The sequence below is a fragment of the Cricetulus griseus genome, chromosome 2 (assembly GCF_003668045.3).
Source record: "Cricetulus griseus strain 17A/GY chromosome 2, alternate assembly CriGri-PICRH-1.0, whole genome shotgun sequence".
NCBI classification, from domain to species: Eukaryota; Metazoa; Chordata; class Mammalia; order Rodentia; family Cricetidae; genus Cricetulus; species Cricetulus griseus.
In genome coordinates, this window is record NC_048595.1 from 432,941,989 (window position 1) to 432,957,526 (window position 15,538).

The window sequence follows — 15,538 nt, forward strand, 5'->3', positions numbered from 1 at the left end:
TATATGCAATTTGAAAAAAAAAAAAAAAGAGTGTTTAAATAACTATTAATCTTGTCTATAAAACACTATCCTTACTGGTTTCAGAGTTACTAGTGTCATCCCAATAAGATTTTAATGTACCCAACAGTAACATTAACCAATACATTACATAATAAAACACTTCTCTAAGTTAATAGTAATTTTATATTCATTTATTTTTAAACCATACTATCAGAGTGAAACTTAGTACTGTAGTAAGACGTCTGCTTGGGCACCACTACATTTCCTCTGTAAAACAGTTACAGAAAGGAAGGATACCTGGTTACCAGTATCTTAAACTCTTTTTTACATTTGTCAGTACTCAGTGTTATTACCATACTTCATCATTAATTTGTTCTAATATAGCCTCCTTTTTAGAATTTAATTGGTTTGAAGCAGCATGTAATTTTTAACAATTTTACCTGCTTAAAGTCAGCTTTTACTTTCCTAATCAGTTAGCCAAATATGCCATATGGAATCACATACACCGTTAACGTTTACTGTATTAGTTAACTGATAGAAAAAAGCCTGTAGAGAGATTTGATTAGTGATACAGTATCTGTGAATTTATAGTAATTAAAAAATACAATAAAATCTTAAGGGTACTTCTAAGTTTAGGTTTTTTAACATACAATTTTAAAGTAGAAATTTTCATTATCAATAAGCAGCTCAATGGTGTGTAGGAACATGAAGTAGGGGTTCTAAAGAGGTTTTTTTGTTTGTTTTGGTTTTTGTTTTGGTACCATCTCCTCTCCAATAGTTTCTAGCCAACAGGTAAAAATGTTCAGATTAACTACATTGATGATTTATGATCATCATAAAAGCATTTATTTATACAATCATTGATTACCTGAAAAAATTCTGCAGACATTTCCAAAAAAGGAGCCTCAAAATCTTCTTCATAGACTGATCTTCCTTCAAGACCTAAAATCATTAACATCTGGCAAGCATTTCTTATTGCTCCTCTGTCAAAAGAAGTTCAATTCATTGATAATCATATATTAAAGACATGTAAAATATACAAAAGTTGAGAGAAATACCTTTGTAACGTTTAGCTGCTATCAAAATGACCAGTTTTCCATAGGAAACTCATTTACTAAGCATGGATATTGAATAATTTTAATCAAAAAGCACATCTTGACTATGTAGCTCTTTATCAAGTTATCCATACCTTGTCATACAAAAAAAAATTAAAGAAAATATGCCTAAAATTTTTACTTACTTAAAAATACAGAGGTAGTTTAATGGGATGTGATTGGAGAGGAAAAGGTAGACGGGTAAGTTAGTAAACCAGACAGTAGGGCAACCTACACCTAAAACCAAGGCAATGCAAGATTTTTTAATAAATGGCATTTGAGCAATCCTGATTAAACACCAAGTTCAATCAGTAAGAATTTTGCCAGCTCACTGTTCCTCTGAAACCAAAGAGAGAAGGAATATTACATGTTTCAAGCCACTCCATCAGCAACGTCACAAAAATGGTACTGTCATGTCAAGAAAAGTGATAGGGTAAGGGGTGGAAGTGGTTCTGGGATATTTTAGGCTACATTCAGTATTTTTCTACCAAAAAAAAAAAAAAAAATCAAAGCAAGACAAAAGCTCACATTAGCACAATGGCATATGCCTATGGTCAAGGCTTTTGGGGAAACTAGAGAGGAAATACCTGAGGTCAGAAGTTCAACACTGGTCTGTGAACATACTGAGACCCTGCTACTGTGGGGGTAGGCCACAGATGCAGCATGGCATGGGTGAGACCCTAGATTCAATTGTCAGGAATGCATAGAAACAAAAAATTAAAAAAAAAAAAAAGAAAAAAAAGAAAAAAACAGGAAGGAGAAAAACCTTTAAAAGGAGCCCTTAAAGGAAAAAGTTTATTACATAGCAAAAAGAGTTAAATGATAGCTTTGTTTCTTCCAAAATGGAAAATCAACTTATTTTAAAAAATAAAAAGGCTTAAGATGGTGTCTTTAAATTCCGGGTAACTGAAGACAGTGAAAGCCTAGATTTTAATAAGTATTGAACATTGAAGTTTTTTAATTGTGTTAATTATGAAATTATGACATTAATCAGTTCTTAAGATATAAACACTAAAAAACCGAAACCAAAAGTAAGGATAAATGGTATACCTGTCTACAACTTCTCCTTTCCGCTCTCTGGCAATCATATCCAATAAAGTTTGCCGAAGATGATCCCTAATACACCCATAACGTACAACTTGATCTCGAAAAATTATTAATCCCAAATTGTAGACATTTTCTACATTATTTTGTTGTACATACACACGGTCCTGCAGTTAAAAAAAATGTTAAGCAAAATTGATGTAAATATAAAATAATCACAACCTACAAATTATCTTAAGCACTTTGGAATTTCTAGTATCTCTCAAGTTATGTAAAATTAAATCTTTACAATTTACCATGGTTACTAAAACAAATTAAAAAACCCTTTGTCTACTATACAGCAGATAAAAATGGCAAGTTCTGGTAATTGCAACAAGTCCTGTTTCAACTCCATCATAAGCCTATGGAACATTACAAAATTATTACAAAGAGACATACCAGAGAGCCAATGAAAAGTATAAAGAACACCCCAGAAACTTAAATGTAGCTATATAAAATTAGTAATACTCATCTATAGCAAATGCTTGACATGTATGGCTAATTACCATCAAGGAAGACAAAGGCTACAATTTGCAGCATATATTAAACTAGTTCACAAGATCTTCAAGTAAAAAAACTGGACAGTAAGATAAGACACACTAAAATGTATCTTATGGGAATGCCAAGTGTTTTGTTTACTGCTTATTAGCACTGAGAAGGAATTCAGCCTGGAGGTGAACAAGAGCATTTGCACAACTACTCCAATAGGAATCTCCTTGTTACTACTACATTGCTGATTTTATGTAATGCAGTAATAATGTAGTTCTAACCATTTAAAATCCTTGCAAGGTTTCTATGTTTTTGCAGATGTTCCCATGTTAATTTAAAAAGACGCTTTACTAATCTTAAAAAGGGACAGGACTTAAAATGCTATCCCTAAAAGACAGATAATACATTAATGACTAGTTTTAAATGTTGTAATCTCAGGATCAGACCAAAGTGCAGTTATGTTACGGCCAACATTAGTAACTATTGACTGCAAGAGTACAAACAAAATTGCCTTCTTGTAACTTGCTTTTCAAAATTCAAAATTCCGACATTTTAAATATAAAACATTCTGAAAAGTATCTCAAAGTTCCATGAAGAAATATTCATTTCATCAAGCATAAAGATAAACCACATTTTAAATCTATTTATAGTTCTCTCCTAGGAGTTATCCCTTGCCCAAGCAGTCTATAGTAGTCTATGAACTTGGGAGGCAGACAATGGGGCAAAAGGAGGATTCAAAAAACAAAACAAGCATGGCTACCATCTCATGCCCATCCTTTCACAGAACTGGAAAAGGAGTCAGATCCTGCCACTGACTTTACTCATAGTTCTCCTCACAAACCAACTTTTAAACACACCATCTATAATACAATATCTGAGAAAGAATAGTTTTTCAGACCTTGCTAAGAATGACTGGCTAACAATTTTTAAGAAAGTACTATTTGTTTAAAAAATACCAGTTATGATGAAGAGATCTGTAGAAGTTGTGTAGAGAGATGCAGTCTCTCTATAGCTTTAACCAGGTGATCTTCATGCCAAATTCCTTCCTCTAAAAACTAAGTAAGGTCTAGGGGTCCCTATTATTCCCAACAAATAAGAGTTAGGAGGTGCTTGGCTCTACCCACAGATATTAAAGCTTCTATCATTTTTAGCAAAATGCATCATTTTCCTCCTGATGGCTCAAATGCACCAAGACACCTGTTTACTAGGACATAAAAGATCAAACTCAGAATACAAAAAGATGTCTAGAGGTCCCAAAACACACTACGCCAAAGTATACTTTTTGAGAAAGCTAACCTAAAGAGAGTCAAGGAATACCTCCAGAAGTGGGCCAAATGATTTTATTACTCAAGAAATGGCATTAAAAGTCATGCTACAGAAAAAGCAAGTCAGGGTTAAGTGGCTGTAGGCTCATAAAGTAATCAGTATGCAAAATGAGGGAAAGTTCAGTTCTACTATTCCTATCTAGTATTCACTTTAAACAAGATCAAACAAAAAAAATATTAAAAAGGTGCCGGGGGGGGGGGATACACTTATAAACCCAGCATTCAGTAGGTTAAGGAAGGAGAATCCCAAGTTCCAGGTCAGTTTGGGCTATACAAACAGAAGCAAACCATCTTTAAAAACAAACAAACAAACAAAAAGGTGGGTCCTTGGAGATAGCCCTCTGGGCAAGGGTGCTTGCTATAAAGCCTAATGATCCAGTTCTACTCCTGGGACAACATAGGTAGGAGAGACCTCTCCAAATTTTCCTCTGACCTCCATACATACACAAAGCAAGTAAACATAATAAAAAATTGAAAAGCCCCAGAGAAAAGAACAATAATTAATTAGAGTTTTTAGGACACAAATTCTAAGACTAACCTTTGGGTTGTATATATGTAAGTCTGAAAACTTAGTTCTGTACATGGGAAGTCTTTATGAAAAGTTTGACTTCTCAAAAGATCAACAGTTGCATACTTTTTAACAACTTGCCAATACAGTAATAAGCCAGAGCAGTCATGGATTATTCACCTACACTTTCCTGGCTGACCTCACTATTATGGCCAAAGTTATAAATGCTCTTAACATCTGTGAAAGTTGGTGAATTAAGCTGTCAAGAGGGTTAATTAAACCCAATTTCTCACATGAGCATCTATAACGATGTTTTCATTCATTTCTTACATTAGGAAAAGAACAAAAATTTAAAAATCTTTACAAATATTAAATAATTATCTTACTGGTAAGCAAGAAATAAACACTAATAACTTTTATGTAAAAGCCCCCAACAACAAAATACCCATAAACTAAGCACGAAGTGACTGTAAGAACATGTTTAGACGAACCTCAAATAAGCCTAATCACAAGGCAATCATCTTACCAAAAAGTAACAGAAGTATTTTCAAACAAGGATCCTTTCAAGCCATGAAATACAGGTTTAAAATGGCCTAAAACAACGAAGGCAGAAACAACAGTAAAAGCCAGAGCACAAAAAAGGTTCTAGAGAATCAAGAAAAAGCAGTCTAATTAGCTCTTAGTTTACAAAATGAACCAAGTATTTATTTCATTTTGTACAAAGGGCACCAGGCAAGGTGTAAAATAGTAAGCTGTACACTTAACTATGTGAATACACAGTACTACCTACTGATAAGCTTAGTAGAAAAGCATAGGATATATTAAGAAAAAACCTGCTGTGAAGACTTGGATGCCTTAAACTCAATTAACCACTGTAAAGTGGGCTTCAATCTTTCACAAGGATGTGGAAAAATTTAAATAACATTCTAGTTGTTGAGAGAAAAAAAAATCTTGTAAACTGTCTACCAAAATACAAGATGAATGAAAACCATGTTTGTGTAAAGTTATATAAATTGTATCAAATCATACTAAAATGTCCTGTTCTCCACTGTAAAATTTTATAATCTGTGAGCAGAAGAAAAAACATGACACTAGGAAATAATCTCCATTAGACCTATGTGAGTTCAGAAGACACGTATTCAGGTGACATAATTCAGTGGTTAGGAATGCTGGATCTGGGGCTGGATAAATGACTTAGTGGTTAAGAGCACTGGCTGCTTTTCCAGAGGATCCAAGTTCAATTCCCAGCACCCATATGGTGGCTCACAATGGTTTGTAACTCCACTCCTGGGGATCTGATACCCTCTTCTGCCCTTGGTAGGCACTACACAAATTTGAAACACAGACATCACAGGCAAAAAAAAAAAAAGAGCACAGATTCAAGGAGCATAAAGTATTTCTTTTAATCAGTCCTATTTCTGTCAATAAATATGATCTTCATATCTGTTTCTTTATTCATTACATCCATCTCAAATGGCAACCATTTATTTGCAATATCAACAATAGAGAGAACTGCCAAAGCTACCACTTAGCCTTCAAATGTAAAAATAAAAACCCACTATTAAAATAAAAACTAAAGCCGGGTGTGGTGGTACATACCTTGAATACCAACACTCAGGAGGCAGAGGCAGAGGCCGAGGCAGGCAGATCTCTGAGTTTGAAGCCAGCCTAGGAGTTCTAGGACAGCCAGGGCTACACAGAGAAATTCTGTCTCAAAAAACCAAATAAATAAATACACAAAAACTCAGAACAAAACGGGAGCAACAAGTAAGAAACAAGTGTAGGTGGTGGTCAGGATGCAATAGAAAACAACATCAACGACAGTCAAAAAATTAAAACCAGAGTCAGCCTATGGTTGAACAGTTGCACTTCTTAGGTATACACCCAAAATACAAAAAGAAGGGTCCTGGAGGCTATGTGCATTCCAATAGTCACAGCAGCAATTCCCACAAGCTCTAAAAGTTACAATTAAAATGACCACTGATGAGTGGATGGGACAGACAAAATGTGTATATATAAAATGAAGTATTATTCAGACTTAAAAAAAACAAAGGAACATATTCTATAGCACAGAGCAGCAGGTGCTAAGTGGAAAAGAACCAATTCTATATTGCTCTACTTACACATGGTACCCATAGCAATCAAATTTACTGATACAAGACTAGGTAGAGTTCCAGTTTTCTAAGAAGAATTCTACAGGATATTGTTTGCCATAATCTTAAAATTCCAAACCACCACCTACACACATATCCCAGTGTTTAAAAACAACATGGTAATTTGAACTTACTGGGGTCAAGAAAGGCAGGTACAAGTAGAATAGCACTACAGGCTAGCACTAATACACTTACTGTCAGGCACAATGTCATAAGTTAGTATATGGGGGCTGGCTATCAAACAGACAAAGGTTCTGAAGAGGAAAGAAAGAACCAAACTCAGCCTATCATGAGATGGTTACTTGAATGTGTGCTGCCAACACAAGCACAGCCCTGAGGACCCCAATCTTCAGACCCATGGGAATTGGCAAAGCTTCCTCTGGTTCACGTGTGAAAGTTGACAGTGTAACTATCAGCCACAGCTTCCTGCTCTGCCTGGGACAACTATAGCCTGAAACTTCTCCCCTACAAAACAAGTTGAGATTAGCTAAACCACCTGCCTCCTCATTCAGCTGTGTACCATACACCCACCCCCTCCATTCAAGACATACAAAATGAAAAGTGCTGAGTTTCTAGATGGCTGTTAGTGGTGGGTCTCCATTACAGAGCACAAACCCATTCCATCTTAGCTTTTCTACAACTGTGTCTGTGTCCTTTCTACATTCCCTTTTTGCCCCATTCAGGTTTCCAGAACTAAGCCATGTAGGACTTGGGCAGTTACTGACAGGCAAAAAACCCCAAACCAAAATAAAATGTCAAAACACAATAGAACAAAGAGAACAAAACACTAAGAGGTTAACTGGCAGACTTGCCAGCATAAGAGTCAGGCATGGCAGTATGCAAAACAGCGTGGCTAATAACTGATATCTCAAAAGGAGCTAGAGCCACCATGTAGAGCTATAGCCTAGAGAGAAGAAAAAGGACAAACTAAAAGCAGGTCAACACCAACAATTCCTTTAACATGTTTTCCTATTTTGTCAGCCTGCTAAAACAAAATTTTCTTTAGAAGAAGGCATCATCACAGCCTTCAGTTTTTCACATACAGTAATACTAGCATTCAATCCACAACTATTAATGCTGCCCTCCCCCAACACAAAACAAGTAAGTCAGACTCCAAAGTCTGAACACTGCAACAGGGTGGATGGGGTAGGGGTGTGTGACACAACACAACCCAGAAAACCAGTGTTCTAAGACCCTTGCCTTACTCAGAAAGCAGCTTTAAAAAACCAAAACTTTGGGCTGAAGAGATGGCTCAGAGGTTAAGAGCACTGGCTGCTCTTCCACAGGTCCTGAGTTCAATTCTCAGCAACCACATGGTGGCTCATAACCACCTGTAATGAGATCTGATGCCCTCTTCTGGCATGCAGGCAGACATGCAGACAGAACACTGTACAATCAATCAATCAATCAATCAATCAATCAATCAATCAATCAACCAATCAACAAATAAATAATAAAGCAAACCCCAAAACTTTAAGACTGGCAAGGATGCTCACTGTAAATACTATAGTAACCACTAAATTAACAATTGACTATATAAATCTTTAGCTAATGGGTCTAAAACAAGACCTAAAAGAACAATAAAGAGAAAATATAAAATTTGAAATTCATTAATAATCATATTAAGTGTAGATGAATATTCAATATTTAAAATTAAAACCTAATATTGGCTGTGGTGTTAGTGCTGTCAACTTGACAGCATCTAGAATCACCTGGGAAGTAGGACTCTTGTCATGCATTGTGTGTGTGTGTGTGTGTGTGTGTGTGTGTGTGTGTGTGTGTGTGTGTGTGTGTGTGTGTGTGAATTAAGTTCACTGTGGGTCCTGGACTGTGTGAACACATAAAGGAAACTTAGCAACACACACCCACTACCCACCCAGTTGTCTCTGCTTCAAGCTCCTGATACCCTGACTTCCTGCCACGGTGTACCTTGAACTGTGAGCTAAAGTAAACCTCCTTGAATTTGCTTTTGCCAGAGTATTTTATCACAGCAATGGGAAAAGAAACTAAGAGAGATGGGATTATAAATCACGCTATACTACATGGTACAAGTGATACACTTTAAAAATAGAAAGCTAGAAAGAAAATGGTAAGTTTGCTACGCAGAAGCACTAGCAAAAGAGCTAGCAGCAGTATCAGACAAAACAGGCTTATGATGTGTCAATGGACAGCCTAACTGCTAGGGTGCCCATGGTTTCAGAGCTTAAGTGTTCCCATAACGGTTTTAAGAGCTACCCATAACTGATCTTAGAAAGTAACTTCTTCAGTGAGACTTTTACAATCACTTTCAACATAAAATGCAAGAAACCATTTTTCAATGTTTTCATAGCTTTGGTCATCATTTCCAAGTTAGGTAAGGGAAAGCAGGATTAACTGTTTAAAAGGATTCCTACATTAGGACATTGCTGATTGAAGAGAAAACAACCTGAAAACACGGCCAGTCATTACTGAATCAAAATACAAGGAGAACACTAGTTCAACTCTGGGTTTACCACCACTTCTACTAGACAGAGATGATTTGTATGACTGACTAATATTCTAGGGTGGGACAACAAAGTGGTGAAGACCACATGCATAGAATGGGAAAGACTGGGAAATCAGCTCACTACTCTGGTAGTATTTGCTAAATCAATCTCCCTAACCCCAATTCTTAATTACTACACTTTTAATTTCTTTATCCACAAAATGGAGACAATAATATTCAACTTATAAGCAGTGTATGTAAAAGCTAGAGAGAACTATGTAGTAAGAGATATTTACTGTCATATACTCAAGGAAGTATTTTATTTTTATTGATTAACTACTTCTAATGCTATAACTACTTAAAAACAATAACACATATCATGAAGTCTAAATCATAAAGTGCTTAAAATAGTGCCTGGCTCAGGAAAGTGTAGTCAGCTATCCTTAAGTAGATCACTTATCTACTTATCACTGAGTAGATGTGTTGTTACACAAGGTTGCTATCAATTTACTTTGAGTTCCTATAGAAACTGATCCACTTAATAACAATCTAACCAAGCTCCCTGGTTTTCTTCTCTTCCTTTTCCCCATTCCCCAGATACAATATTTTGCTGTTCACATTCAGTATTTAAAAAGTTCAAAGCCTTAGAGCTGAAAGAACCCTGAAAATTTAGTGATCTCACCAACACATCCTTAACAGATTCTCCATATGGTTTCATGCCCCTGCCATGAAAATAAAAGCAAGTTTTGTGTGGTACATAAACACACACATGCCTATTTCTAGAGAGGATCCAGGAATTTCAACCATGCACTAAGAATTCTCTGGCTCTCAGAAAGCACCAGAGCTCTTACACAATAATCTAGTTCACAGATATGGAAAAAACAGGCTTGCCCAGAGAGTTAAATAAGTAAATTGATGAATGACAAAGCAGGAACTAAAGCCAAGACTCTCTTAATTCATTATTAAGCATTTTTTCACTGTTTCAAACTTCCCACACAAATTGGCAGCACTCCACTCCAAAGTGAGCTTTATTCCATGTACTTCATCAAGAAATTTGTGCTCTAAGCACAAGCTCTGAATACAGTTTCAAACCAGACAAAATCTTAGAACTGAACTGAAAAGGGTACACAAAGTGCCACTCTTAGCAAAACTATTTGCAATAGCTATTTGCTAGGAAAAGGAAAATCAATTTTCTCCAATGGAGTGTCACTTGGGTATATCAACTACACTTTAGGGGAAGTCTCATGTGCAGGAGTAAATGGGCAACACAAAATAAACTCCAGGGTTTTGTGTACATTTTGCTTCGTTATTTTTTGTCTTACTGGGTTTTTTGTTTGTTTTGATTTGATTTTTCTTTTAAGTCAGAGAGGAATCTATGGGAGAACATGAAGTCAGGTGGGTAGATCTGGAAGGAGTAAAAATATGATGATCAAAATGTATACAAAATATTAAAAGGGTTATAAATATATTACAAAATCCAGTTCTGAATACTCTAGTTAGGTCCAGACAAAGTGGAAAGGAAAATTACTGTGATCCATATGAGCCTTCTGTTACGTGGAGGATAAGGACAGTCATCTGGAAGAGTCTATCAACACTTTTTTTTCAAAGCTCAACACAGAATGTATTTGTTGGGATTATTGGACATGGTTTCTGAACACATTTATGTATTTTTGCCTTCCTACTAATTCCTTTATCAACTCCTTAATCCCTTATGTGTTGTTTTCTTTTTTTTCTTCCTCATTTAAGAGATCATGTCAAAAATGTTTTAAGTCCGTCTTCAGGTTGCAGCTGTGGTGTTGATCACCCCGGAGTGAATTAAACATGAGTAATATTGAGAAAGGCAAGAATATTTTTGCTCAGAAGTGTGCCCAGTGCCACACCGTGTAAGCATAAGACTGCACTAAACCTCCATGGTCTGTTTGGGAGGAAGACAGGTCAGGCTGCTGGAGTCTCGTACATAGATGCCAGCAAGAACAAAGGCATTACCTGGGTAGAGGATACCCTGATGGAGTATTTGGAGAATGCCAAAAAGTACATCCCTGGTACAAATATGATCTTCGCTGGATACGAGAAGGGAAGGAGGACGGACCTAATAACTTATCTTAAAAAGGCTACTAATGAGTAATTCTGCAACCTTATTTATTACAAAACAAATGTCTCATAACTTTTAATGTGTACCATAATTTAATTCATACACCAAAATTCAGATCATGAATGGCTACCACCAATGTTTTTGTTGGGACAGTCCTGATTTAAGTAAAAATGACTTGTCGTAAAAACGTAGATATGATCTTTTTTTAAAAATAACAAAAATATTATAAAGGGCATGGTATACTGTCTATAAAAGGAATATAGATTTGAGAATATTGATTGGCTCTAGCTAATCATTTAGTCCCACCCCCACAAAGATAGAAATGCTTTTCTATTCCTTTGACATTAACTCTAGTTGCTAAGGGCAGCCTATAGAACATTTATAAATTAAATTCTCCCTTATTTATTTCCATAGTATACAGAAAAAAATTCCAGATGTTAATAGTTCACAATTAACACAAATAACTAAAACTAATATAAAAATACTCAAATATAGCTGGGAATGTAGGTCAATTGGTAGAGTACCTGCCTACCATGCATGAAATCTTAGGTTCCCTCCTCACTATCATAGGCATGATGGCACCTTCTTGCAATTCCAGAACCCAGGAAGTAGAGATAAGAGGATCAGAACTTCCCAGTCATCTTCTGTCACGGAGAGTTTCAGGCCAACCTAGACTACATGAAATTCTGCACCAAAACAAAAAAATTTCATTTTTTTCCCCTAGTCACTAGTTTTCTGGATAATCCAAACTGAAAGTGAAACCTCCCCCAATCAGCCCCAAACTATCTTAAAAGCTACACATAAGGAAGCAATGAATGTAGAGCTGCAGCCCAAGCTCAGCTTAAGTGTACTTGCTTACAACAGAAGACCTAGGTCCCAGCACCCACACAGTGAAGCAGAGCCAACTAACTCCAGTTACAGGTGACCTGATGCCCTCTTCTCATTTCCAACGGTACAAATACACACACACACACACACACACACACACACACACACACACACACACACACACACACACACACACGTGTGTGTGTGTGTGTGTGTGTATGGGGGCAAACCCACATACAAAAATAATATAAAACAAAACAAAAAACCCCAACAAAACTAAAAAGTAAATGAAAAAAAAAAAAAAGCAGTTATAAACTCTAATGCCTTCACCTGCCAATAGGGTAATGCAAATCTCACTCCTCCCCAAGAAGGCTGAAGGTCTATGTGGGAGTGGGAGTGAAAACATTTTAAGAGCCAAAGGTGCTAGATGACTTCAAAGAAACTTGTTTCCAGATAGATACATGAAAGATGCATATCAAATATGACAGAATAACAAGACCTGAATAAGTTCAAACCAGAAAAATAATCCCATCCCAGAGGATGAAAGCATTAAGTACCATCCCAAAATGGGGAGCTACTGGTATTTGATAGCTGCTAGGAGAGGAAAACTCAAGTCATCTTTAATGGTATATATGGATACACCACCACATGGCATATCCACAACTACTCACACTCAGGAATACTTGGCCAACACAGACTTGATACACAGAAAGAACATGAAATTGGGTGGGTGGAGAAGTGGGGGAGGATATGGGAAGAGTTGAGGACGGAGATGACTATGATCAAAACATAGTATAAAATTCTTAAAGAATTAATAAAACTGTAAATAATACATACTAATACTTCAGATACATTTTTTTGTTTGTTTTAAAATGTCATTTCTGGTATATTTTGATTAAAACCAGAACAGTACGTATATTTAAAAGGTGTAAAACAGGAAAATGAAGGACATAAACATAAAAAAAAATTGGCTATGGAATGAAGACATTCTTCTGAATCTAAAATAAGACTAAAGGCAGTCAATTAAAAAAGACAATGTAATATACTGCTTATATGTGTCTAGTTTGCACAAGGAGCTGTACTAGGTTTTGTAACACAATGGTTATACAGGCATTCATTGTCCCTCTCCTCAGTTCAGTCTAGTAGATAAACCACACAATACAGTTAGGACAATAGTCCACCTTTTCTGAAGGTTTGCTTTCAGTGGCTCCAAATAGTAAATGTAAAATTTCGAAATAAACACTTCCTAAGTTTAAAATCATACAGCGTTTCAAGGACAAGAAACCTCACCATCTCACTCTGACCAGATTGAATCAATGCTCTGTCCAGAATTTCCACACTGCATTGGCCAGCACCCTACCCCCAACCTCCACTTATGAACTCAGTTTTCAGATCTACAAGTAATTCTTTTATTCAAATAATTCTTATACAACATAACAGCTCCCAATTTCAGTAAATGGTGGGATAGAGCTACACACCATAATGATGGCTATGAATGTTGCTGAAGAACAGTTCTGAGTACAAAGAGAGCATATTTTTAACCAACAAACAGGGCAAAAACCCATCAGAGACCGCTAATAGGAACTGGTCATTTTCCTTGAGACAGGGTCTCATGTAGCCTAGGCTGGTCTCTAACTCACTCTGTGACTGAAGATGATCTTCAACTCCTGATCCTCTTGACTTTGCCTTCCATGCAGGGATCATAGGTGGGTCACCACTAATTCCACCCCAGCTTTGACAAGAAATTTAAAAACATTAAGTCGGAACAATGTCAGACTTTTTCAAAACAGAGGATATAAAAATTCTCAGAATTAAAAGTGGTATTTTTTTGTACCAAGGAGAAAGCAAACAAAAACCAAATGAACAAACAAATCAAAGGAACACCTGTGAAAGATCCACAAAACAGAATAGAGTAGTGCCCAGTAGATGCTTTAAGACTAGTACACACATACACATTTACTTCTTAAGACTAGTTACACTAATTTCAAGAAAGAAATGGAAGAGGATTGGTTTTGATGCATGCATATATATATCAGACATCCAAAGATCCCTTGATTTACAGAGGAGGAAAAGGAGGAGGGTGTGGAGGAGGGGCAGTAGCTGAGAAGGAAAACGCAGAAGTTGGAGGTACACAGTGCTGTGTCACAGTAAGCAGAGCTCACTATATTAAAAGAAAAGTGCAGCCAGCTGTGCCAATTGCTGGTAAAAAGTTAACAAAGAAGAGGATTAGCAGTGCTCTCTGTATTCAGACATATATAGCTCAATCCCACCATGGTGATCCCAATAAAGAAAAAATAGAACAAAAACTGAGGTAGATGCGTAATTGAGATGTGTTTAAAGGGTAGATATAAAAAGAGAGAGCAAATTTCCACATTTGCTAATGAGACATTTGCCTGAGAGTCAGGTAAGAACCCTGGGAGATGGTGGTACATCAGAAAAATCTAGTTGAATTTTATCCTGAGAGTGAGTGGCTTGAACATGCCCAATACTGATAAGATTAATTAAAAACAAAAACATTAGACCTTCCAAATACTTAAGGGTACTGACAAGTTAGTAGGGTTTATGGCCCCTAAAACAGCAAAAGAAGAAAAAAACAAAACAAAACAAACAAACAAACAAAACCTGGCCTGTAACAGAAGTAAATGCCATGCCTTCCAAGTGGGAAAAAAGAAAAGAAGTGCACACTGCACTTAGATCCTACCTGTTAATCTCACTTTTCTAAGAGGGAGATAGCAAAATCTTTTACTAGGAAAGAAGCCAGTGGGCAAAACTAGAAGAATGGAGAACAACAGCCAGGAGAGCCCTTTCACCAGACAAAAGGAGTCTAAACCTGGACTCTGAGGAGGGCTACCAGAAGACCTGTGACAGTGGACAAATCCTGACACTGACCCATCTAGGATGAGGTTTCTTCCAGCAGAGCACAGGAAAGGGTAGGATAAGTCACTGGATCTATCCAGCATTGTGCTACCATATAGGTTAGCAAAAAATTAAGGGATTAGAAGAAATAATACTAGCTAATTTTTTACTGAGTTCATTATTATGGCCATACTTTACATAAATGGTTCATAAGCCTCAATTGGTAGTTTTTTCATTTTAGAAATGAGTAACGTGACAGGAATTAATAAACTGTTTGACATGGTCATGTAAGAAGCAGAATTATATACAAACCTTGAGATTTCATTAATTTGAAAACAGAAATGAAACAGCTTCAAAAAATGAGTACACATAACTTTAAAATAGTTCATTAATAGACAGTGAATGATAAAATTCCAATTCCAAGTGGCTTTATAACTGTTAGCCACTGGTACTGAACTTAAAGGCTACCTCCTGTTAAAACTGCAAAGAGAACAAGATTAGCTAGCAAGCTTCCTTCACCCTTGTGTGTCAGACATTTTGTTTTCATGTGCTATCTCATTTATCTTAAAATTGTTAACACAAGGTGGATTCATAACCTGACAAAGAAAGTGGTTTCTTTGGTAAACCTCTGATTTCATCCTAGGAA

At 36.3% G+C, this 15,538-nt stretch overlaps 1 protein-coding gene and 1 pseudogene across 2 annotated transcripts in view; one reads left to right on the top strand and one right to left on the bottom strand.

Moving 5' to 3' along the window:
• The window catches only part of Cul3 (cullin 3), a 77,047-nt gene that overhangs the window by 24,628 nt on the left and 36,881 nt on the right, over window positions 1–15,538 (bottom strand). For both annotated transcript variants that reach the window (XM_035441055.1, XM_027397353.2), the window contains 2 exons: window positions 2,145–2,305; window positions 869–983 (listed from right to left, as the gene is read on the bottom strand). In XM_035441055.1, coding sequence (XP_035296946.1) covers window positions 869–983; window positions 2,145–2,305 — 276 coding nt within the window. The remainder of the gene's footprint in view (window positions 1–868; window positions 984–2,144; window positions 2,306–15,538) is intronic.
• LOC118237820 lies at window positions 10,938–11,241 on the top strand (annotated as a pseudogene).